The 25,021-nt window shown below is 42.5% G+C and overlaps 1 protein-coding gene across 1 annotated transcript in view; it reads right to left on the bottom strand.

Moving 5' to 3' along the window:
- The window catches only part of LOC122928227 (E3 ubiquitin-protein ligase RNF14-like), a 165,497-nt gene that overhangs the window by 116,678 nt on the left and 23,798 nt on the right, over window positions 1–25,021 (bottom strand). Inside the window, exons 3-4 of the mRNA XM_044280847.1 lie at window positions 13,576–13,727; window positions 2,462–2,947 (exon numbers count right to left, since the gene is read on the bottom strand). Coding sequence (XP_044136782.1) covers window positions 2,462–2,947; window positions 13,576–13,727 — 638 coding nt within the window. The remainder of the gene's footprint in view (window positions 1–2,461; window positions 2,948–13,575; window positions 13,728–25,021) is intronic.

Below are 25,021 nucleotides of genomic sequence, written 5' to 3'. Positions count from 1 at the left end.
TAGGAAACCCTTTGGTGGTATGTCAGTACTAGCAGTAGGAGACTTTTACCAGGTCCCCCGCTGGGAACAAGTAAGCCACTCTGCGTGTTTGAGGAAAATACCAATGACGTCTGGAAAGACTACTTTCAGATGATCATGTTGACAGAGAACATGCAATATTTGCTGAGCTTTTGAATAGAATCAGAGTGAAGCAGAAGACTGGCACCTTAAGCAATGATGACAAAGCTCTGCTTGTTCAGGCTTTGACAGATCCCACCCACTGCCCTAATGACTGACATGCTGCACATCTTTGCCACCAATAAAGAGGTTCAGAAACATAATGCCACAACTGTGTCTGTTCTCCATTCAAACGTCACCAACATAGATGCCGATGATTACAGGAAAGACCCTAAAACAGGAATGATGCAGAGGCAACACCAACCTTTCAAAAGACACACAATCTGATTGACACATTGGAAGCAGCTGAAGGTGCCCATATCATGATCACAGGAAACATGAAGATGGGCTTGTTAACGGGACATTTGGCAAGATTGCAAGAATAATCATCCAGACTGAGAATGGTGCTACTATGGTAAACAAGCTTGGGCTTGTGCTGGATAATCCAAATGCAGGACAAAGATACCGTAACAAGTCGTCTGGTGATGCTGACAATAGGTGCACATAGAAAGGGTAGAAGAAAACCTGAGACAGACAGGAGTTGTTTGCAGGCAGTTCCCCCTGAAGTTGGTTTTGCATGTACGATTCATAAGTGTCAGGGGATGTCAATATAGTCGGCAGTGGTCTCATTGAAACGGGTCTTCCATCCGGGAATAGCCTATGTTGCTCTGAGTAGAATGACTACACTGCAAGGACTGCACATAATCGACTTTGATTAGAAGAAGATCTTTGCTGATCTTTCCTGATCTTTCCTGAAATCACAGCCTCCCTGGACTCAATGAAAAATGCATCACTGGAAAGTGTTATGCCCCTCTTAAAGTTTCTACAGAGAACAGACAAACAGCAAACATTAACAATTATCCATCACAACACGGAAAGATTACCAGCTCACATTGAAGATATCAAATCTCACCACGAGTTGATACTTGGAGATGTTTTATGTTTCAATGAAACTCATCTCTCAGGCTCTTCTGTTGCTGAAAGTCTCCAGGTGGAGGGCTACAACCTGTTCAAATGTAACAGACATCTCTCGTACACGAACCTTCCTGACATTGCAAGTAAACGTGGCGGAGGTGTCATCTTGTATGTCAGAAACCAATTCAAGGCATTTGAAAAGCAGTATCATCACAATGTGACTGATTTGGAGTTCTTGGTTGTCAAACTGGAGTCCCCTGTACAAGCTTTGTTCGCCGTTGTTTACAAGCCACAGGATTACAGTATTGGCCAATTCCTTACTAACCTGCTGGGCCTCTTGGAATCTTTGGAAAGAATGGATTGCCAAACTATAATACTCTGTGGAGATTTCAATGAAGATTTTCTGTCCAGAGCAAAAAAGCCAATATCTGACCTTCTTCACTCAAGAGGATATTCCCAACTTGTGTGGGCAGCCACCACAGAAAAACACACTGTTGGATCACATTTACATCTCCAGGGTGCAGCACTGTCTACAGTCAGGAGCACTAGACAGTTATTACAGCTATCCTGATCCTGTGTATTGTGTTTTGAGCAGTGGTTATGAACACCTCTAGAGCCTGCATAAATTGTTGCCTGGAAACAGTGGTTGTGAACACTGATTATCATCAAACAGATAGCACACCTTCACTTCCATTCTACACCCAGATGCTGAGACCCCGCCAAATGCATGTGGTCATACCTTCAACTGCTAGGCTTCATAATGCTGCTAATGTTTTTATAAATGTATGTTTTAATGTAACTGTGAAGCACTTTGGGCAACATTGCAATTAAATGTGCTATATAAATAAAAAAGTTGAAATGCATTTCTCACTCTATCAAGCTTGCCATGTGCACTTTTTAAATTTGACCAATCAATTGGTTAGTGTAATGTTTACTATCTTTACTCACTCCAAACACTCCACACAGTTACTCTGCCCACTCTATAAAGTTACTCTGCCCAGGCCAGCCATTTCACACTTACTCCAGCCACTCCAACCACACAAAGGTTACTCAAGCCACTCCACCCTGTTACTCCGCCCACTCCAGTTGTAGACTATTGGTGGAGGCAAGAACACTTCACACAATTTCCCCATAAATTGTAACTTTTCTAGTTCAATTTGATATTCAGACAGCAATATATAATCATACACATGTTTGTAATCACATGTCAGAGTTAATGTCAAAGTCAGTGAGCTAAAAGGGAGAGCCAAGGATGTCCTAACATGAACACTATACACCAGAGAATCCTCATATTAGCAAAAAGATGTCCTGTATATGATTGCGAATAAAAATTGTTTAGCTCTGCCAACTGCAACATATTTCTCATAATTTGCATTGAGCTTTCACTTACCTGAGCAGGTGTTGCAACAGATGTGCACTTTGGTTCAGGGCAGTTTAGTGCATGGACTTGGCCGTCCTTAATCTGGATTTCAAAGTAGTCCTTGAGACAACAGTTACAGTACACATGCTGGCAATCCTTAAAGTGGGTGCACTCACTGCCCAATTTCTCCATAAAACATATATTGCACAAGTATGGTTTGCTATCAAAAGCCTTCTTCTGTTGAGCTTCATTGAAGTCCAAGATGTATTTCACCAGGGCAGGCACTGACTGCACGTCTTGTATGGCCCGCTTGTCCAGTAAGACTCCATCAGCGCAGGTCTTTTCAGATTGAATACAACTCTGTAGACCATCACTACACAAATCAATCTCATATGGAGATTTTATATTTAAGTAATCGAGTGTCTCCTCCTTCAGAAACTGAATCCATCGAAACAAGACAACACATTCCCTGTTCTCCTCCCAGAGGTCATCTAAATGCTGACATAACAGGGTCAGCTGAAATAAAAAATAAAAAAAATTCTGTATTAGTGCATATATATTGTTGGGATTAAGAATGTTTGGGTATATACACTGAAAACTGGAAGGATGAGGTGGTTTATTTCCTGAAACTGGTTGTTAGCAGGTCTGGGGCCTAGGGCAGCAGAATGTATGGGGCAGCACGTTAATCAGGTACATTTCTTTCTTTTTTTTAAGAAAGTACTTGCCACTACCTGGTCATAATATATGTAGCGGGCATGCATGTTTGTTTTACCTGTATGTAAAGAGTATATGCGCATGTATGTAGTAAATGTGTGCGTGTTTGATTGCATATAGTGAATGTGCACATCTGAGATGTGTACATCTGAACATCATTATCACAAGTGATTTTCTGAGTTTCTGGTAAGATTTTAATTGTGTAGTTTACCTACCTAAAAACAAAGTTACACCAGCACCATCAAACAAGGTTAAAATAAAAAAGAGGCTTGGGGGCACGCTAGTAGTAAAGGGGTCACTGTTCTCATCAAACTAAAATGACAGGTTGACATGCCCCTTTTCCCGTTCATAACCCCACCCACAATCTCTCCCAGTCCCTCCAAAAGCAACGCCCATGCGCGTCCCAAACCATGCCTAAACACAGCCCATTCAACACCCCTTATTCTGTTAATCATTTCTCTACTGTCGACGTAGCATTTCTGAAGCCAAAACAAAGCCTTATTTTTTACAGCAGCCACCATTTTTATGAAATATTTTTACAGCATCCATTTTGTGAAATGCGGCGCCCATTTTACCAAGCACGTCAGAGTAAGTCCAAACATGTTGAAGGTATGTTCGGGTATGTCCTAAGACATACCGTCAGTAATTCAATTAAGTTTTAAAGGGACACTGACAGGGCCAATAAGCATATTGAGGTATATATATGGCAGTACAGGTCTTATAATTGGTATTACAATCATGTAAGTATCCCCCCTGTCCACATTATACATACAGTAAACTTAAGTTTTATAACCTGCTCCAACGGTCTTCAATCTGCCCAAGGGGCGGCGTTTCACCTCTCTTGCGCCCAGCCAGCCTCCCCCAACTGCCGCTTTGAAGCGCCGCCCAGCTCATGAATATTCAGTTTGCTGGGCGGCTTCTGCGGTCCCCGCTCTGAAGCGCTGCGCTTAACAGTGCCCGGAGCATGCGCCGGATCTTGTGAAGTACGGTACAGTAAGCGCCGCCCAGCTCATCAATATTCACTTCGCTGGGCGACGCTTACTGTCCCCGACTTCACAAGATCCGGCGCATGCGCAGGGCACTGTTCAGCGCAGCGCTTCAGAGCAGGGACAGCAGAAGCCGCCCAGCAAACTGAATATTCATGAGCTGGGCGGCGCTTCAAAGCGGCAGTTGGGGGAGGCTGGCTGGGCGCAAGAGAGGTGAAACGCCGCCCCTTGGGCAGATTGAAGACCGTTGGAGCAGGTTATAAAACTTAAGTTTACTGTATGTATAATGTGGACAGGGGGGATACTTATATGATTGTAATACCCATTATAAGACCTGTACTGCCATATATATACCTCAATATGCTTATTGGCCCTGTCAGTGTCCCTTTAATATTTTTAAAATGCCTTTTAAAATATGTTTAATTATTAAGCAAAATGTCTTATTTTCGACGCAGCATGTTATATTTTTCAACAAAGCAGTAGGCTATGCACGTTTGTTCGTAATTACAACAACATATACATAATTGCTCCATGTGCTTTGTTACAAAACAGCAAGGGAGTAATACTAGTATATTTTAATGTAAATCGTGAAGACTGATGTGGTGATATTAATAGCTCAGTAAGTGAAATCCAGGTGACAGTGTCCCTTTAAAATTAGGTAACCCAACTGACACCAGTATGTGTTAAAAGCACATATCACAATAGGCTGTCTGCTGTATGAGTATCTGTAATGTAGGGATTTGCTCTGGTAGGCAGGGTAAGCGGACGCAATACAGAAACAAGACCACGGTTGAAAAGCAAAAGTTAAGTGTTTGTTCACACAAACAGGCAGAAAAGAAAAAACAATACTTTGCAGGGTCCTGGTGTTAATTCACACAACAAGAGTCCTGGTGTTAATTCACACTGCAAGAGTCCACAGAACAAAACATGTCACCTGGCAGTCCACAGCAGGCTTTAGGGGGCCTGACTCCCAGCAGGCGGCTCTCAGCCTTGCAGCATGGAGGAACTCCTCAGCTCACAAACACAGAGCTTCCACAGCTTCACTATCACCTGGAGGATCATACCACACCCAGCTGAGCTGCTGGCTGGGTTTTTAAATCCCAGCCCAAAACCTGGCCTGGAACGTGGGGAACAGCCACCCACCCTGCTCTTTGGCTGCTCCCAATAAGAACCGCCCCGGATCGGCTTTACAGCCACACTAAGTAAAAACAGCGTCAGCGAGCACTAGCTGCCGCTGACACATAAAACTACCGGCTCCTATCTCACCGAGGCCAGGGACCTCAGTGACACGTACCTTCCGTCAATGACAGACCCTTGCGCCTTCCTACATACCTCCCCCTTTGTTCAACCCTGAGGGGGTGAACGTACGCCAGACAGTGTACCCGGGACAGGGCATCCGCATTTCCCTGTAACCGGCCTGGCCTGTTTTCTACTGTAAACTTAAAGTTTTGTAGAGACAAGAACCACCTGGTAACCTGATCATTCCTCTCTTTGGCCTGACTCATCCACTTGAGAGGGGAGTGATCGGTCACCAGACGGAACTTCCTCCCCAACAGATAATAGCGGAGAGACTCACCTGATGGCCAGACACTCTTTCTCCACTTTACTATATCAGGTCTCTGCTGGAGTGAGCTTACGGCTGAGGACTACAAGGGGATGCTCCTCCCCATTAACTTCCTGAGACAGTACCGCCCCAAGGCCTACTTCGGAGGCATCGGTCTGTACCACAAATTCCCTCTTGAAGTTGGGTGTCACCAAAATCGGGAACCCACACAGGGCCGACTTCAAAGAGGAGAAAGCCTCTTCCGCCTGGTCATTCCAGCGGGACTATCACGGACTTCCGTCCCTTTAAGAGCCCTGTTAATGGAGCCGCTAACGTGTCCAAATGGGGGACAAACCTCATATAATAGCCCACCATTCCCAGGAACGACTTTACTTGTCTAGAGGTGGCAGGTCAGAGCCAATTCCGTATCGCCTCTATTTTGTTTACTTGGGGTTTGATGACTCCGCGCCCAATGACATACCCAGGGTATTTAGTCGTCTCCTCTAACCCTATCGCACATTTCTTTGGGTTAGCTATTAAAAGACTATCAATAGTTATTATTAAAAAGCTTAGTATATGAGTTATTAGTGATTAAAATATTAAGTGTTTGAGTTTTTTATATTATTTGCTGGTATTAGCGTTTATATCATTAGTAGCTATTGGTGTTTATATGATTAGAGGCTGATATAGCCAAATATTTTTTGTCCTATTTTAACACAGTATCTATCACAGATATTCAACATTTATGGCACATCATGCAGCGTAGCGTCAACATGTTTTTATGATAGTCAGACTGTTGAATGGCCAAATGTAATAAAAAGTGACATTTCTGAAGCCAAAAAACACCCTTTTATTTTTGCACACAGTGGCCATTTTGTGGTTTAGCAAAGCACAGCATGATCACCGCAGCTAACACAGATTTTCAGCATTCATAAATATTGTCGTGTTTAATATCATAATATTAAAAATATGTAGCTTTTAATTTTTTTAGCTTTTTAGCTACATATGTAGCTTTTTATTTTAATTTAAATTATTTTTCTATTCATAATTTATAAATTGTTTTTATTCTTTCAAGATAAAACAATATTAAGGTTTTATGAACCGCTTCTATGAATTTATTAAAATATTACACCTGTATAAAATGAATCCCTCGTATGAATCTCTTGTTATAATTTTTATTTAGTATGGACTCTTTGTGTGTTATATTTATTTTTATATTTATTATTTTAATTATTTATTAATTGTTTAATATTTTCATATTAAGATTTTTGCATATTTATTCTTTTTATTTACATTTTATTTGTTTTTCATGTTTTTCCCACATTTATTATTTATATTTGTAATGATAGTTATATTTTTCCACGTTTATTATTTATATTATTTATTTTATATTTGTATAGTACTTATTGTTTATGTTTCATATTTATTGTTGTTTACATTTTAGATTTTAGATTTCTTTCAACCTTTACTATTTAGATTTTATTTTTATATTTATATTTGACATATTATTTATATTTTAGCTTTTATTTTTTATTTTTGTTATTTTTATATTATTTTAATTATTATTTAATTGTTTAACAGTTTTATATTTTGATTTTTGCATATTATTTTTACATTTATTTACATTTTATTTATTTTTATGTTTTTCATATTTATTAGTTATTATTTATATTTTTAATGACATTCATATTTTTACACATTTGTTATTTAATTCTTCAGACATTTATGCTAATGGCTGCTTTGTAAGTGTACATAACTATTTGTGGCAACTTGTTTAAAGTATGTTCTGGATCTAATTGTGTTATTATCGGAACAAAATAGCATGACATCTAGTATCCTTGTAAGATAAATGATATCCTATTCTATAACAACAAAACTGTAACATAACATTAACTCGTGTCACCCATTTAAAGATAGTTCCAGGTAAATATCAGAAGCAGGGCGCTATTCCCCTTTTTCCTTAATTTATCTTAGATGATCTCTTGTTGCTAAATTAATTCCTTCTAGAAATTAAAATAATGAATAACTGACACCTGAATATTTATGTCAGCTGTTTGTCTCTACAATTACATATTTATAAATAACTAGACATTATGCCCGTTACAATAACGGGGGCTAGAATTGGCCGGCGTGCAGAGCAATCATCACATTGCGCCCCAAACTCTGACCGCACCGCCCACACGGGAAGCTTGTGGAGCTCATTGTGCGCTCTGGCCAATTCTAGCCCCCCGTTATTGCAATGGACATAATGTCTAGTTATTTATAAATATGTAATTGTAGGGACAAACAGCTGACATAAATATTCAGGTGATAGTTATTAATTTATATCTTAATTTATAGAAGGAATAACAGAGGAACAATATAGAGTTCTAAGAAAAAAGGAAACAGCCTTGTTATTTCAGTATTCAGTAAAAAAAGACACTTCATGAGAGATAACAAGACGTCTTTAACACAAATTATTATTAAATATTTACATGACGCTTTTTGATTTACTACTGAACGTAGTGATCATACAGCTGCTGATGGATGAATAGGCATTTAGGTCTAGAATTAATTCACTACTGAACGTCATAATCATACAGATGCTAATGGCTAAATAGCATTTAGGTCTAGATTGTATTACGCACTCCTGATCAAATGGCTTCTATATAGTGTATTAGCGCTGGGATCAATGCAGCATAATTGTGTAATATGTAAAGGACAGACATTCATAGCAATGCCTGACAGCTATCCCTGTATACAGAGAGCATGCTATCAGTGATAACAGACCATCATAAATGATAAGCTTTACTGAATCTTCACCCATAAAACTATATATCAAGCTGTTTAGCTCCTTTAGCTCTATTACATGTTGCCATAGATGGCCCCCTCATTTTCATGGTGACAGGGACAGTTTAAAATGTCAACATCAGAATCAATGTGTCTTTGTATAACTAGCCCGTGTTACGGCCTGAACCATTTTTCTTAAGATATATATACAGTACAGCCCAAAAGTTTGGACACACCTTCTCATTCAAAGAGTTTTCTTTATTTTCATGACTATGAAAATTGTAGATTCACACTGAAGGCATCAAAACTATGAATTAACACATGTGGAATTATATACGTAACAAAAAAGTTGTGAAGCAACTGAAAATGTCATATTCTAGGTTCTTCAAAGTAGCCACCTTTTGCTTTGATTACTGCTTTGCACACTCTTGGCATTCTCTTGATGAGCTTTAAGAGGTAGTCAGCTGAAATGGTCTTCCAACAGTCTTGAAGGAGTTCCCAGAGATGCTTAGCACTTGTTGGCCCTTTTGCCTTCACTCTGCGGTCCAGCTCACCCCAAACCATCTCGATTGGGTTCAGGTCCGGTGACTGTGGAGGCCCCATCACTCTCCTTCATGGTCAAATAGCCCTTACACAGCCTGGAGGTGTGTTTTGTGTCATTGTCCTGTTGAAAAATAAATGATGGTCCAACTAAACGCAAACCGGATGGAAAAGCATGCCGCTGCAAGATGCTGTGGTAGCCATGCTGGTTCAGTATGCCTTCAATTTTGAATAAATCCCCAACAGTGTCACCAGCAAAGCACCCCCACACCATCACACCTCCTCCATGCTTCACGGTGGGAACCAGGCATTAGAGTCCATCCGTTCACCTTTTCTGCGTCGCACAAAGACACGGTGGTTGGAACCAAAGATCTCAAATTGGACTCATCAGACCAAAGCACAGATTTCCACTGGTCTAATGTCCATTCCTTGTGTTCTTTAGCCCAAACAAGTCTCTTCTGCTTGTTGCCTGTCCTTAGCAGTGGTTTTCAAGCAGATATTCTACCATGAAGGCCTGATTCACACAGAGCTGAACCCGGACATCCCTCCATTTTCACCCCGGCAGCCCCCCTGACATGAGCATTGGAGCATTTCATGCTCCGATGCTCTCCTTTGCCCTGCGCTAAATTGCACAGGGCAAAGGCATTTTTAGGAGTTCCGGTAACGTACTGGGGCTCTCCATGGGACTGACAGGAACCCCGGTGATGTCACTGGCACTGATGGGTGGGATGTAGCTCTGCCCTAGCCAGTAAAACGGCTAGGGCAGAGCTAAAACCCGCCCCTCAGAGCCGGTGACGTCACCGAACACACTGCCGGGCGGAAGTTACCACCCGGCAGTGTGTTACTGTAAACAAAAGAGCCCTTGCCCTGCGCGATTTAGCGCAGGGCACGGGAGCGCATCGGAGCATGAGATGCTCCGATGCTAGCCTCAGGGGGGCTGTCTGGATGAAAATAAGGGTATGTCCGGGTTCAGCTCTGAACCCGGACAACCCCTTTAACAGTTGTTCTAGAGATGTGTCTGCTGCTAGAACTCTGTGTGTCATTGACCTGGTCTCTAATCTGAGCTGCTGTTAACCTGCGATTTCTGAGGCTAGTGACTCGGATGAACTTATCCTTCGCAGCAGAGGTAACTCTTGGTCTTCCTTTCCTGGGGCAGTCCGCATGTGAGCCAGTTTCTTTGTAGCGCTTGGTGGTTTTTGTGACTGCACTTGATGGCCACTCGTTTTTCTTTACTTAGCTGCTTTTTTATTGCCATAATACAAATTCTAACAGTCTATTCAGTAGGACTATCAGCTGTGTATCCACCTGACTTCTCCCCACGCAACTGATGGTCCCAACCCCATTTTTAAGGCAAGAAATCCCACTTATTAAACCTGACAGGGCACACCTGTGAAGTGAAAACCATTTCAGGTGACTACCTCTTGAAGCTCATCAAGAGAATGCCAAGAGTGTGCAAAGCAGTAATCAAAGCAAAAGGTGGCTACTTTGAAGAACCTAGAATATGACATATTTTCAGTTGTTTCACACTTTTTTGTTATGTATATAATTCCACATGTGTTAATTCATAGTTTTGATGCCTTCAGTGTGAATCTACAATTAGTCATAAAAATAAAGAAAACTCTTTGAATGAGAAGGTGTGTCCAAACTTTTGGTTTGTACTGTATATAAGTTTGTATACCACAGTCACGTGTATTGTCCACTTAATATCCACTCCTACTTTTGATTTCTATTGCACTATGATTTTAAATAGCTTAGATAGCGCAAACTATGGTATTTATCAGACTATACTCACCCCGTTTATTTTGTTCACAGTGTTGTTGGTATACATATTCTGTCAATGCTCCAGTCATTGATATTTATTACTGCTTTATGTCTTTACAGAGTTTTTATTCACTGTTTGGTGGGTTTTAGCATCAATAAGTGCCTATCGTGGCTTCCCACGTGTTGTCCGGCACTGTCTGACTTCACCACCACGATTTCCCTCCACCGGTAAGTATTGCAATGTTTCAGGGTCGGCATCCCACGTGTCCCGTGAGCTTAACTGCCGTGTGTCTGCTTCCTTCCCACTGGCACGTAATTTCTCTCGTGGTATCCAGCCAAAAAAAACTTGGCGCGCTCCTTCTTAATCAGTCTAAGGTCAGACGCGTTTCGGAGATTTAAATCATAATAAAACATAATAAGACGCATGTCTTACCTCGTTATTGAAATGCTTTGGCTTCTGCAGAAATGCACTGTGTTCTAAATCTGTAGCTGTGAAGTGCCCTTGTATACAGGACTTCTGTTTATATAGGGGTTTTATTCATAATGTGAAAAAACTGTGTGAACACTTGCCAGGATGTTGTAAAAGTACAATCAGAGCTTTTTTCACATCCTGAATGATCTTGATATTATCAATATTTATAAATGCTGAATACCTGTGATAGCTGTTGTGATCAAATAGGTCAAAAATATTTGATATTGCCTATATTTATAATATTATTTTATTAACACGTTGATATTAAGTTTAATTACAGATACTCATACAGCAGACAGCCTATTGTGGAAATGTGCTTTTTAGCACATCCTGGTATCAGTTGGGTGGTCTAAGTTTAATTACAGATACTCATACAGCAGACATTGGATTTTAATAATATTATACCCGAATCATTTTTTTTGATAGTTATGGATTATCACCCGCAAATGAAATATTTCCTGGTGAATTTATCTAAAAACTCTAAGACTGTAAAGGTATCAAAACAGACAAATACAGGACACCGTTAGTTCGGTCTGCGGGAATTACTGCATCTATATCTTACATTGTATCGCTAAAGGAATGTCTTTTGAAAATGTATTAAAAATATTCACGAGCAATTTTAGAAAAAATTACTGTGTTGTACGATCCTTTGTAACAAGGCGCATGAAACAATTATGTATATGTTGTTGTAATTACGCACAAACGTTCATACCCTACTGCTTTGTTGAAAAATGTAACGTGCTGCGTCGAAAATAAAGACATTTTGCTTAAATCACGTCTGCCTTCGATTTTAATTAAATACTTTAAAAGCCATTTTAAAGATATTAAAACTTAAAGGGTTTCTGTCACCTGAAAAATGGGTAATAAGCTGGCTGACATTAGTGATGTGCTAATGTCAGCTGAACATAACTGTATTAGTGCCATCTCACTGCCTGAAGCCTTTTATAATATGCTAATTAGCCTCTAGGAGCAGGGGGATCTCGCGCGTTCAGTATTCGGTGCAGGTGCAGTGAGGAAGCTGGCAGCCGGCGAGCACCCTTCACTCACTGCGCCTGCGCCGTATACTGAAGGGACGGCGCAAGCGGGAGATTTACACTGCAGACAGGCCGGAGGTAGAAGACCAACGCTGCCTGGCCCTGTCAATCTAGTGTAGCAGGGCATGGCCAGAGGTGGGAGAACGGTCACATACTTGTTATTGCAGTCTGCCAGTGTTTTTTTTGTTGTTGTTGGTTTTTATACTCAGAACGTTCACATGCACACAAACGTATTTTCTTTCCGCTTCCGTTTGTGTTGTTTTTTTTGCGGACTGTATGTGGAACCATTCACTTCAATGGGTCTGCAAAAACAACGGAAGTTACACCGTGTACATTCCATCTCCGTATGTCTGCATGGCGGTTCCGCAAAAAGGTAGTGCATGTCCTATTATTGTCCGCAAATAACGCTTTGTGGCCCCATTCAAGTCAATGGGTCCGCAAAAAGTACAGAACGCACATGGAACACATCTGTATGTCATCCGTATTTTGCTTATCCATACTGTAGAAATGCTATGGCACGCCCATTTTGCTCATGTGTTTGGTGATAAGTTACTGTTTCCGTTTTAGATCTGTGATAAAAAATGGATTGCATACGGAAACAATACGGTTATGTTTTGTGGAATCATGGAACGGTCGTGTGCATGAGCTCTTAGCCAGCAACTTCTTCTTATTGGCATGAACACCTAGGTGGACATTAAGAGAGGGAATATAAAGTACATCAGTGGAGTCATGTTTTCTTTTTTACATGAATTCGTACAGAACCCATTAAAAGAAATCATGGCATATTTCAACATGTCCTATATTAAAGGGGTTGTCTGTATTATTGTCCTATTGTGCGGACATTAATAGGACATGTTCTATTTTTTTGCGGAAAGGAAATACGGACATACGGAAACCGAATAAACAGTGAGTACCTTCCATTTTTCTGCAGACCCATTGAAATGAATGGTTCCGCATATGGACTGCAAAAAAAAACCAGAACAGACATGGAAAGAATATACACTGCTAGGTGGAGGCTTCAGTGTAGCAGTGTTCCCGGTGACATCACCGTCACTAATGGGCGGGCTTTAGCTCTGCCCTAGCCATTTTATACGTCAGCAGATCTCCAGAAAAAGACAGCGTAGGGCAAGGGAAAGCATCGAAGCTGAGTTGGGGGAGAAGAGGACATGTCCAGGTTCAGCTCTGAACCCGAACAACCCCTTTAAGGATGTATTCTCACATAGCAGTAGTGCTCTTAGGAGGCTTGGGATGCAATGAAGAAACCCACCTATATTTATCAAGAGCTTGTGTAAGAAATCCAGTCAGTATATCAAATAAAACCTAACCTGTGCCGGTGAAAGCCATTTGCAGCTTAGTGTGAAATTCGGGGGTGTAGTGGATGGGTAACCTGGAGGAAGTTCAAAGTTCAGCACAATTGGTGGCAGAAAGGACACAGTATCCTCAAAGTTGTCTGCAGAGGAGTTTGTTGCACTGTTACCTTGAGAAAAAATAGAAAGAAAGCTATCTTAACATTTAAATGACAGTATATACCATCATATTAGCTTATTATATTCCTAAATGTTATATATGGTCTATGAACGCGTACTGTATTTGGTTAATATATATTTAATTATTTTGTGATATGTTATTTAGACTCAGGGCCGGCTCCAGGTTCATGTGAGCCCTTGGGCGATAAATCCCGGTGGGCCCCTTGAGGTATTTGTTTACATTTCCATGTCCCCCTGTGGCTCCCACACGGTATAATGACCCTTAGTGGCCCCTCACACTGTATAATGACGCGCCAATGCCCCCCACACACTGTATAATGCCCCCCAGTGGCCCCACACAAAGTATAATGACCCCACAGCGGCCCTCCATTCAGAATAATAACCCCCATTCGCCCTCCATTCAGAATAATGACCCCCCAGTAGCCGCGACACTGGGGGAATACTGTATGGAGGGGGCACTGGGGGTCATTATACTATGTAAAGGGCCCTCACATTTTAATGACCCCACAGTGGCCCTCCATTCAAAATAATGACCCCCAGTTGCCCCCACACTGGGGGAATACTGTATGGAGGGGGCACTGGGGGGTCATTATACTGTATGGTGGTCACTGGGGCTCATTATATTGAATGGGGGCTCTGGGGGTCGTTATACTGAATGGAGGGTCATTGGGGATCATTATACTAAATGGGGGACACTGGTGGTCATTATACTATGTAAAGGGCCATCACATTTTAATAACCCTATAGTGGCCCTCCATTCAGAATAATGACCCCCCAGTCACCCCCACACTGGGGGTTATACTGCATAGAGGGGGCACTGGGGGTCATTGTATTGAATGGGGGCTCTGGTGGTCATTATACTAAATGGAGGGTCAAAGGGGATCATTATACTAAATGGGGGGCACTGAGGGTCATTATATTGTGTAAGGGGCCCTCACAGTGTAAAGACCCCCCAGTGGCTTCCTCACATACCTATTATTGCTGGAGCGCAGGGAAACCGTCGGTCCTGTCATTCACTAACCGCAGCTCCCTGCGCTCCTTCTCTCTTCAGGTCCGCTGCAGCAGTGAGACACACGTCATGACGTCACCCCTGGGCCGGGCCTGGAGGAGAGAAGGAGATGTGCAGTAATGTAGCTAGAACCGACTGGGCCCCACAGCAAATTTTAGTACGCCCCCAGTCAGTTCACATCACGTTTTTTCCTATCGGTTCCTACAGAGTCCAGTAAAAAATGCATATGTTAACGTATGTTTTTTAGCAATGGAACTGTATGGTGAACGGACACCACTGTACGGCATCAGTTTGAGGCATTTGTCAATGCATACATTTTTGGCATACATGAAATGGATGGCAAAAATGGGATGTGAACCCAGCCCTAGTGTCAGAATAAGCACCAGTACACAGCGGGGCAGCGGGGCGGAGAGGGGAGGCCGCCATGTACTGACAGAGCGCTACATGGTGCTGGTGGTCAGGGATGAGGACTGTGTTTCCCAAGGATCATTTATCTATTGGGAAATACAGGGCACAGTATAATACACTAGAATCTATATAATATAAAGATTTTAGCCCTACCGCTGAATAATAATACAATTAGGGGGTCATTAATTATATAGAAATACGTCTGTTAGGCGTATTTCTGACACAGATTGTGGCGCAAAGGTCCTTAGCACCGCAATCTGTATCTTTTCCCGCTCATGCCAGGTCTAAAAAAAGGGGCATGGAAGGGGAAGGGGATACAGTTATTGGATACCAACGCCATACAGTGATAACACCGCCATACAATGATAAAACCACCATACAGTGACCAAATAAAAGGGTATAAGATGGCACAATACAGGGAATGACTAGGGGCACTCTAAAGGATGTGGTAAGAGGGCACAATGCAGAGTATAAATGGGCACAGTATGGGGTGAGGCACCATGAGGGGCACAGTACTAAGTGGGTGGCACAGTCACATGACCCTTTGACGTTAAAAGGTCCCCTTATGGTGAATGCGGTTCAGATGCCACCATAATCAGAGGTAGAGGAGTGATCCCTGGATGGAAAGGAGGGGTGGACACAGCAAGTAGGTGGAAAGGGCTCCGAGGGGGCTTCATACAACAGGTAGGGGCAGGAGGTCTGTGCAGGGCAGCAATAGGAGATAGGAGGGTTAAACAGGAGCTCTGGATACATGAGGGAGGAAAGGAGACAGCAGGGGCTCCATGAGGATGAGATAGGACAGGATATGGGGGGGCGGCAGGTGTCATGGAGGCAAGCTGCTTAAAGAGGACCTTTCACCGATCCTGTAAAAAGATGGAGGGCCACAGCAGCATATCACCGAAATTCTCCTTTATTTAGAAAAGCACCTCACAGCAAGGCATAAAAAATATTTTGCAGCAACGTTTCGGCTAGGAGTAGCCTTTGTCAAGCATTTTTAACAATTAAAATCACAGCCTATAAATCACAAATGATAGGACCACCCACCACTGAACAACCAATAGAAATTAGTGTGTATGTGTCACACCTGCACAATCGACATGAAAACACCAATATATTGAGGCATGTTAACCAGCTGTTGCAGATTACAACAATCCTACCTGTGTGGGGCTACAGTGCACAGACACCTATAATAGATCCAGCGTCTAGCGCTCAGTGATGCGCATGTCCGCATACGTCACCACAGGACCTTTCACCGATCCTGACACTGTGAACTAAGTATACAGACATGGAGAGCAGCGCCCGGGGATCTCACTGCACTTACTATTATCCTTGGGCAACGCTCCGTTCTCCTGCTATGCCCTCCGGTATCTCCGGCCACTAAGTTATAGTAGGCGGAGATTTCAGTCACTAAGTTATGGTAGGCGGAGTCTGCCCTTGTTCTGCTGTAGCGCTGGCCAATCGCAGCGCAGAGCTCACAGCCTGGGAGGTTATTTTCTCCCAGGCTGTGAGCTCTGCAATGCGATTGGCCAGCGCTACAGAAGAACAAGGGCAGACTCCGCCTACCATAACTTTGTGACCGGAGATATCGGAGGGCATAGCAGGAGAACGGAGAACACCGCTCTTCATGTCTGTATACTTAGTTCACAGTGTCATAATCGGTGAAAGGTCCTCTTTAATGAAACAGTAAAACAACTAAATAAAATGAAGCAGCATCCAGCAGCAGATCGAAGAGTCCCCCCCCCCCCCTCCTGTCCCACAGAGAAGAGACGGTCACAGTGCAGACTCACTGACAACCTGTGTTCACACTTCTGCTCCATCCCTTCACAGTGCAGACTCACTAACAATCTGTGTTCACACTTCTGCTCCAGCCCTTCACAGTGCAGACTCACTGACAACCTGTGTTCACACTTCTGCCCCAGCCCTTCACAGTGCAGACTCACTGACAATCTGTGTTCACACTTCTGCTCCAGCCCTTCATAGTGTAGACTCACTGACAACCTTTGATCACACTTCTGCTCCAGCCCTTCACAGTGCAGACTCACTGACAACCTGTGTTCACACTTCTGCCCCAGCCCTTCACAGTGCAGACTCACTGATAATCTGTGTTCACACTTCTGCTCCAGCCCTTCATAGTGTAGACTCACTGACAACCTTTGATCACACTTCTGCTCCAGCCCTTCACAGTGCAGACTCACTGACAACCTGTGTTCACACTTCTGCTCCAGCCCTTTACAGTGCAGACTCACTGACAATCTGTGTTCACAATTCTGCTCCAGCCCTTCACAGTGCAGACTCACTGACAACCTGTGTTCACACTTCTGCTCCAGCCCTTCACAGTGCAGACTCACTGACAACCTGTGTTCACACTTCTGCTCCAGCCCTTCACAGTGCAGACTCACTGACAACCTGTGTTCACACGTCTGCTGCAGCCCTTCATAGTGCAGACTCACTGACAACCTGTGTTCACACTTCTGCTCCAGCCCTTCACAGTGCAGACTCACTGACAATCTGTGATCACACTTCTGCTCCAGCCCTTCACAGTGCAGACTCACTGACAACCTGTGTTCACACTTCTGCTCCAGCCCTTTACAGTGCAGACTCACTGACAACCTGTGTTCACACGTCTGCTGCAGCCCTTCACAGTGCAGACTCACTGACAACCTGTGTTCACACTTCTGCTCCAGCCCTTCACAGTGCAGACTCACTGACAATCACCTCAGCCGTGTTAGCCCCCCCATATCAAAATTTTTGAACAAAACATATGCAATTGGTTAGATCTTTGTTAGATCAGGTTAGATCAATTGTTGTTTGCGTTAGATCTCATACAGAAGTAGAAATATTAACAGTTATTTGCAGGGGGGGCTAACCCATCATCTGCCCCCCCTTATCAAAAAATTGACCAAACAATTAGCTATTTTGGAAGATATTTGTTAGATCAGGTATGATCAACTAGTTGTTTTGCTAGATCTCACATAATTACAGACTTATTAAGTGATTAATGAGGGGGGGCTAGCCCCCCCACATGCAATTTTCTGGTAAAATTTGATGCAGAGTAATAGGCCTTCGTTAGATCCGGTAAGATCAAATGGTTTCAACGTTAGATCTCATTTAATTACAGAGATATTTCACATAAAAACACAGATATTAGGTAGTATTAAATAGGGGGCTAGCCCCCCACATGCAATTTTCTGGTAAAATTTGATGCAGACTAATAGGCCTTCATTAGATCCGGTAAGATCAAATGGTTTCAATGTTAGGTCTCATATAATTATAGAGATATTATGGATATTTGGAATTATGTCAGGGGGGGCTACCCCCCACATGCAATTTTCTGGTAAAATTTGATGCAGACTAATAGGCCTTCGTTAGATCCGGTAAGATCAAGTGGTTCCAATGTTAGATCTCATATAATTATAGAGCTATAAATATTTGGTATTACCTAAGGGGGGGGGCTAGCCCCCCCACATGCAATTTTCTGGTAAGATTTCATTCAGGCTAATAGGCCTTCGTTAGATCCGGTAAGATCAAGTAGTTTCAACGTTAGATCTCATATAATTACAGAGATATTTTACATGAAAACACAGATATTAGGCAGTATTAAATAGGGGGGCTAACCGACCCCCAACCCCCCCCCCCCACATGCAATTTTCTGGTAAAATTTGATGCAGACTAATAGGCCTTTGTTAGATCCGGTAAGATCAAGTGGTTTCAACGTTAGATCTCATTTAATTACAGAGATATTTCACATAAAAACACAGGTATTAGGTAGTATTAAATAGGGGGGCTAGCCCCCCCACATGCAATTTTCTGGTAAAATTTGATTCAGACTAATAGGCCTTCGTTAGATCCGGTAAGATCAAGTGGTTTCAATGTTAGAGTTAATTCAAGTACTTAGAGAGGGCTCACCTACTGCTCAGGCAATGAAAGGGTGCACCTACAAAAAGGATTCACCCAATCCTTTAGAAAAATTTCAAAAAGAGGTAAAGATAGTAGGGCACACCACCACTTGATGTCACACGGATATTTATTATAACTTATACTGTCTAGAACATATAAAATACAATCAAATACGGTAAAATTGTTAAAATATAAATACTAAAATATAGTCATCAATACAAATTAAATGTAAGTAAATGGATTCGGCTACGGCCGCAAATTTCCTTATATGATGGTAGCTTCAATACATGTCTTTGAAGATTACAATTCAATCCTATGATTAATTCCGATGCTGTTTAAAAAGTCACTTATATCTGTGTGTTTTAGCACTGAGTTGTGGCAATGCCGCAGAAAAAACGCTGCCCAGAAACAAGACTTCTACCGGAGTGGTTTTACTCACTATTTTAGATGATGCCGGTTTCCTTATCACTCGTGGCGTCCCACGTACAGTGAGAGTCTCTTATAGGCTGTATATCATGAATCCCATGATATACAGATTTGAAGACTAACAAGCGCTTTAAAGAAGGGATCGGTGAAGTTGTTCTTTATGGAAAAGAAAAAATGAACATCCGTCTTTATGCTGAGTCCTTTATTTCCTGGTGAAAGTTAACCCTGCACACTGTGAACAAACAACGCAGAGGGCATATACTTCCAGGCGACCTGTGAGACGATACAGCCAATTTACAATCACCGAGGATCCCGCAAGTCTACACTTCATCTTTTTCTGCCGCAGCCTATAAGAGACTCTCACTGTACGTGGGACGCCACGAGTGATAAGGAAACCGGCATCATCTAAAATAGTGAGTAAAACCACTCCGGTAGAAGTCTTGTTTCTGGGCAGCGTTTTTTCTGCGGCATTGCCACAACTCAGTGCTAAAACACACAGATATAAGTGACTTTTTAAACAGCATCGGAATTAATCATAGGATTGAATTGTAATCTTCAAAGACATGTATTGAAGCTACCATCATATAAGGAAATTTGCGGCCGTAGCCGAATCCATTTACTTACATTTAATTTGTATTGATGACTATATTTTAGTATTTATATTTTAACAATTTTACCGTATTTGATTGTATTTTATATGTTCTAGACAGTATAAGTTATAATAAATATCCGTGTGACATCAAGTGGTGGTGTGCCCTACTATCTTTACCTCTGGTTTCAATGTTAGATCTCATATAATTACAGAGATATAATGGATATTTGGTATTACGTTAGGGGGGCTAGCCCCCCATAATGTAATTTTCAGGTAAAATTTGATGCAGGCTAATAGGCCTTCGTTAGATCCGGTAAGATCAAGTGGTTTCAACGTTAGAACTCATATAATTACAGAGATATTATAAATATTTGGTATTACATAAGGGGGGGCTGGCCCCCCACATACAATTTTCTGGTAAAATTTCATTCAGGCTAATAGGCCTTCGTTAGATCCGGTAAGATAAAGTGGTTTCAACGTTAGATCTCATATAATTACAGAGATTTTTCAAATGAAAACACAGATATTAGGAAGTATTAAATAGGGGGCTAGCTCCCCCTTATGTAATTCCTAATATCCATAATATCTCTGTAATTATATGAGATCTAACATTAAAACCACTTGATCTTACCGGATCTAACGAAGGCCTATTAGCCTGAATCAAATTTTACCAGTAAATTGCATGTGGGGGGGGGGGGCTAGCCCCCCTATTTAATACTACCTAATATCTGTGTTGTTATGTGAAATATCTCTGTAATTATATGAGATCTAATGTTGAAACCACTTCATCTTACCGGATCTAATGCAGATCTATTAGTCTGAATCTAATTTTACCACAAAATTGCATGTGGGGGGCTAGCCCCCCCTGACGTAATACCAAATATCCATAATATCTCTGCAATTATATGAGATCTAACGTTGAAACCACTTGATCTTACCGAATCTAATGAAGGCCTATTAGTCTGCATCAAATTTTACCTGAAAATTGCATTATGGGGGGCTAGCCCCCCCTGACGTAATACCAAATATCCATAATATCCCTGTAATTATATGAGATCTATCGTTGAAACCACTTGATCTTACCGTATCTAACGAAGGCCTATTAGCCTGAATTAAATTTTACCAGAAAATTGCATGTGGGAGGGGCTAGCCCCCCTATTTAATACTACCTAATATCTGTGTTTTTATGTGAAATATCTCTGTAATTAAATTAGATCTAATGTTGAAATCACTTTATCTTACCGGATCTAACGAAGGCCTATTAATCTGCATCAAATTTTACCCGAAAATTGCATGTGGGGGGCTAGCCCCCCCTGACGTAATACCAAATATCCATAATATCTCTGCAATTATATGAGATCTAACGTTGAAACCACTTGATCTTACCGGATCTAATGAAGGCCTATTAGTCTGCATCAAATTTTACAAGAAAATTGCATGTGGGGGGGGCTAGCCCCCCTATTTAATACTACCTAATATCTGTATTTTTATGTGAAATATCTCTGTAATTAAATGAGATCTAACGTTGAAACTACTTGATCTTACCGGATCTAAAGAAGGCCTATTAGTCTGCATCAAATTTTACCAGAAAATTGCATGTGGGGGGCTAGCCCCCTGTCACGGACGGTGTACAGGAAACAAGACAAAGCAACATGCATATATGACTCACTGGATCCAAAGCTAAGGAACCAAAAGGGAGACCCCTGCACAAGACCTGAGACTTTCCCTGGCTGCTCAGTCTATGCAAAGATCCCAAAGGTGGATGGTTGCATATCCACGTACCTCGACTATATAACCCCTGAACACCCTACAATAGTGAGGAGACACGACCACCGGCTCCCTACACCAGACATGGAGGGAGTCAGGGTCACCTGGGATCCAGCAAACAGAAAATAACAGATAAATGTACAGCACTTAACTTTGTAGCAGACTGGGAAACAGGATCAGCATACACACACACTCCAGGAGGAAGTATAAGCCGCCCAGTAATGCATTATGGGGAGGAATTTAAAGGTAAGCAATCAGTCCAACTACATGACAGCTGAGAGAGGCTAACGAGATGAGGAACTGAACGGCACAACAAAGAAAACTCAAGGAGGAGGTTCTGAAAGGCTTCTGTCAGAGCTTCTCAGCTGTCTGGTTGTGACAGTACCCCTCCCTCTACGAGTGGACTCCGGACACTCAGAGCCCACCTTCTCAGGATGGGACCTATGGAAAGCCCTGATGAGACGAGAGGCCTTAATGTCCGTCACTGGGACCCACATCCTCTCCTCAGGACCATAACCCTCCCAATGAACAAGGTACTGAAGAGAACCGCTGACAAGACGAGAATCCACAATCCTAGAGACCTGAAATTCAAGATTCCCATCAACCATAATCGGAGGAGGAGGCAAAGGCAAGGGTACAATGGGTTGAACATAAGGTTTCAATAAGGACTTATGAAAAACATTATGGATCTTCCAAGTCTGAGGAAGATCAAGACGGTAGGCAACAGGATTGATGACAGACAGGATTTTGTAAGGCCCAATAAACCTAGGACCCAACTTCCAGGAGGGAACCTTCTATTTGATATTCTTTGTAGACAACCACACCAGATTACAGTGTTCATTTTAGGACATGGTCAGATATCATAGTCAAGTATCAAAATAATGCCAATGTAACACCTGACCCTGACACCTGACACCTGACTCTGACACCTGACCCTCATATGTGAGTTTGACTTATGCTCTTCATAGGTCAGGGTCAAAGTGAGAAGGAGTTATAGATAAACTATGTATTTGTCTGCTAAATCACACTGTCTATTGCTGAGCTTATAACTCTGTGCCAGGCAAGCTGGTAGCTCAGTGGTAATCCTGCTGCCCCATGTCCAGGCTTTCTGAGTTCAAAGCCCCTCTCAGCCTTCAAAAAATGTTTACATTTTATTATGCGCTAGATAAGAGGCAAATTTAAATGATGTGTGAGGCTGATGTGTGACGCTGATATCTGACGTCCTTCAGTTGTCAGTATCACAAAACATTTTAGCTTTACTGTGGTTTTGTATTCTACATCACATAGATGAACAAAAATCACAAGCTCATACAAGGCAAGCTGGTAGCTCAGTGGTAATGCTGCTGCCTCATGTCCAGGCTTTCTGAGTTCAAAGCCCCTTTCAGCCTTACATTTTATTATGCCCTAGATAAGAGGCAAATTTAAATCATGTGTGACGCTGATGTCTCACTTCCTTCAGTCGTCAGTATCACAAAACATTTTAGGTTTACTGTGGTTTTTGCTATACTACATCTCATAGATCCAAAAAATCCCTGTTTTAGCTGTCTAGAGCTATAGCTCAGTGGTAAGACACTTGCTTTGCATGTAGTGTTCATGGGTTCAAAACCTGTTTCAGGCTTTTAATAAAATTTATATTTTATATTTTATTGAGCTCTAGATCAGAGACAAATTCCAGTGCTGTGTGATGTAAGTAGTCCTTTTTTATTTTATTAAGAGTACATGGGCAGCACTATAGTAAAGGGTCCCCTGTATACAGAGCTGTATCCTGGATTATACATATCTACTGTATATATGTGTATTATACACACAGTGTGCTACAGCTTCACCACACTGAGATTTGCTAAAAAAGCTGATATACATGTCACTGCTTTATCCACAGACACAATATATGATCAGACAGATGGCAGTACTATGTGATAGCTTCTAAGTATAGAAAAACCATGTGGTAATGTCATAGCTTGGAGGTTACATTAATGGCTTTGCTTGTTGAAGTCCCCAGAAAGACATATGTATTTTTTCTTTAATAGCATATACTATAATAAATAATATGTCATTAACCCATAGGATACCAGCGCTGTACATGTATGTCGCTGGAAACACGGTCACAAATCCCAGCGCCATACAGGTACAGCGCTCTGATCGGGCGGCCACAGGAGCTACTCCCTCCCGATCAGCTGCAGGGTTCCGGCAGGCACTAATAGTTGGACCCCTGCTGTATGCACCGGCATCGGTGAAAACCCTGATGCCGGCTCATTAACCCTTGCACTGCCGCGGTCAGCACTGACGGCTGCATGTGCGGTATCCCCATGGTGCTGTGATGTCAGCCTGCTGTCTAGCTCTGTCAGTCAATGGGGGAGGGGTGTGTGTGCAGAGCACAGGGTGTTAGAGAGCATTAGAGAATAGAGTTGCCACCCGTACGGGAATGACCCGGACAGTCCGGGTTTGCAATCCTGTGCCCGGGTACAAGCCTTTCTCAGACCCAGGCACAGAATCAGCTATGAATGATGGCGGCGGCGGCTGGGCATAGGGAGATGAGCACTTCCATTGTGGAAGCGCTCATCGCCATAGTCATCTGTATCGCCGTCCGCAGGACAACGATACAGACGGCTGTGCTGCGGCAGGGGAGGGAGAGGCGTCTCTCTCTCCTGTTCCTCTAATAGGCTGCGGGCCTTGTGCCTGCAGCCTATCAGAGGCCGGTGCAGGCGGCACGATGACGTCATCACGCCGCCTGAGCCGTACAGCGCGGGACACAGGCCGGGAAGAGGCCTGCATCGCATCGTTGGAGGTAAGTAAAAGGTTTTTTGTTATTTTTTTTTAGAGAAGAGAGGCACCTGAAATTGGCACATATGGGGGAAGGGGTGGAAAGAGGCACCTTATACTGGCACATATTAGGGAGGAGGAGAAATTAGGCACTTGAATCTGGCACATATGGGGGAAGGGGGGGAGAGACACCTTATACTGGCACATATTGGGGAGGAGGAGAAATGAGGCACTTGAAACTGGCACATATGGGGGAAGGGGGGGAGAGACACCTTATACTGCCACATATTTGGGTGGGGGAGAAGAGGCACTTGAAATTGGCACATATAGGGGAAGGGGTGGAAAGAGGCACCTTATACTGGCACATATTGAGGGGGGAATGAGGCACTTGAAACTGCAATATATGGGGGGAAGGGGGGGAAAGA

The sequence above is a fragment of the Bufo gargarizans genome, chromosome 2 (genome assembly GCF_014858855.1).
Source record: "Bufo gargarizans isolate SCDJY-AF-19 chromosome 2, ASM1485885v1, whole genome shotgun sequence".
NCBI lineage: Eukaryota > Metazoa > Chordata > Amphibia > Anura > Bufonidae > Bufo > Bufo gargarizans.
This window is presented reverse-complemented; position numbering and strand designations above follow the sequence as displayed.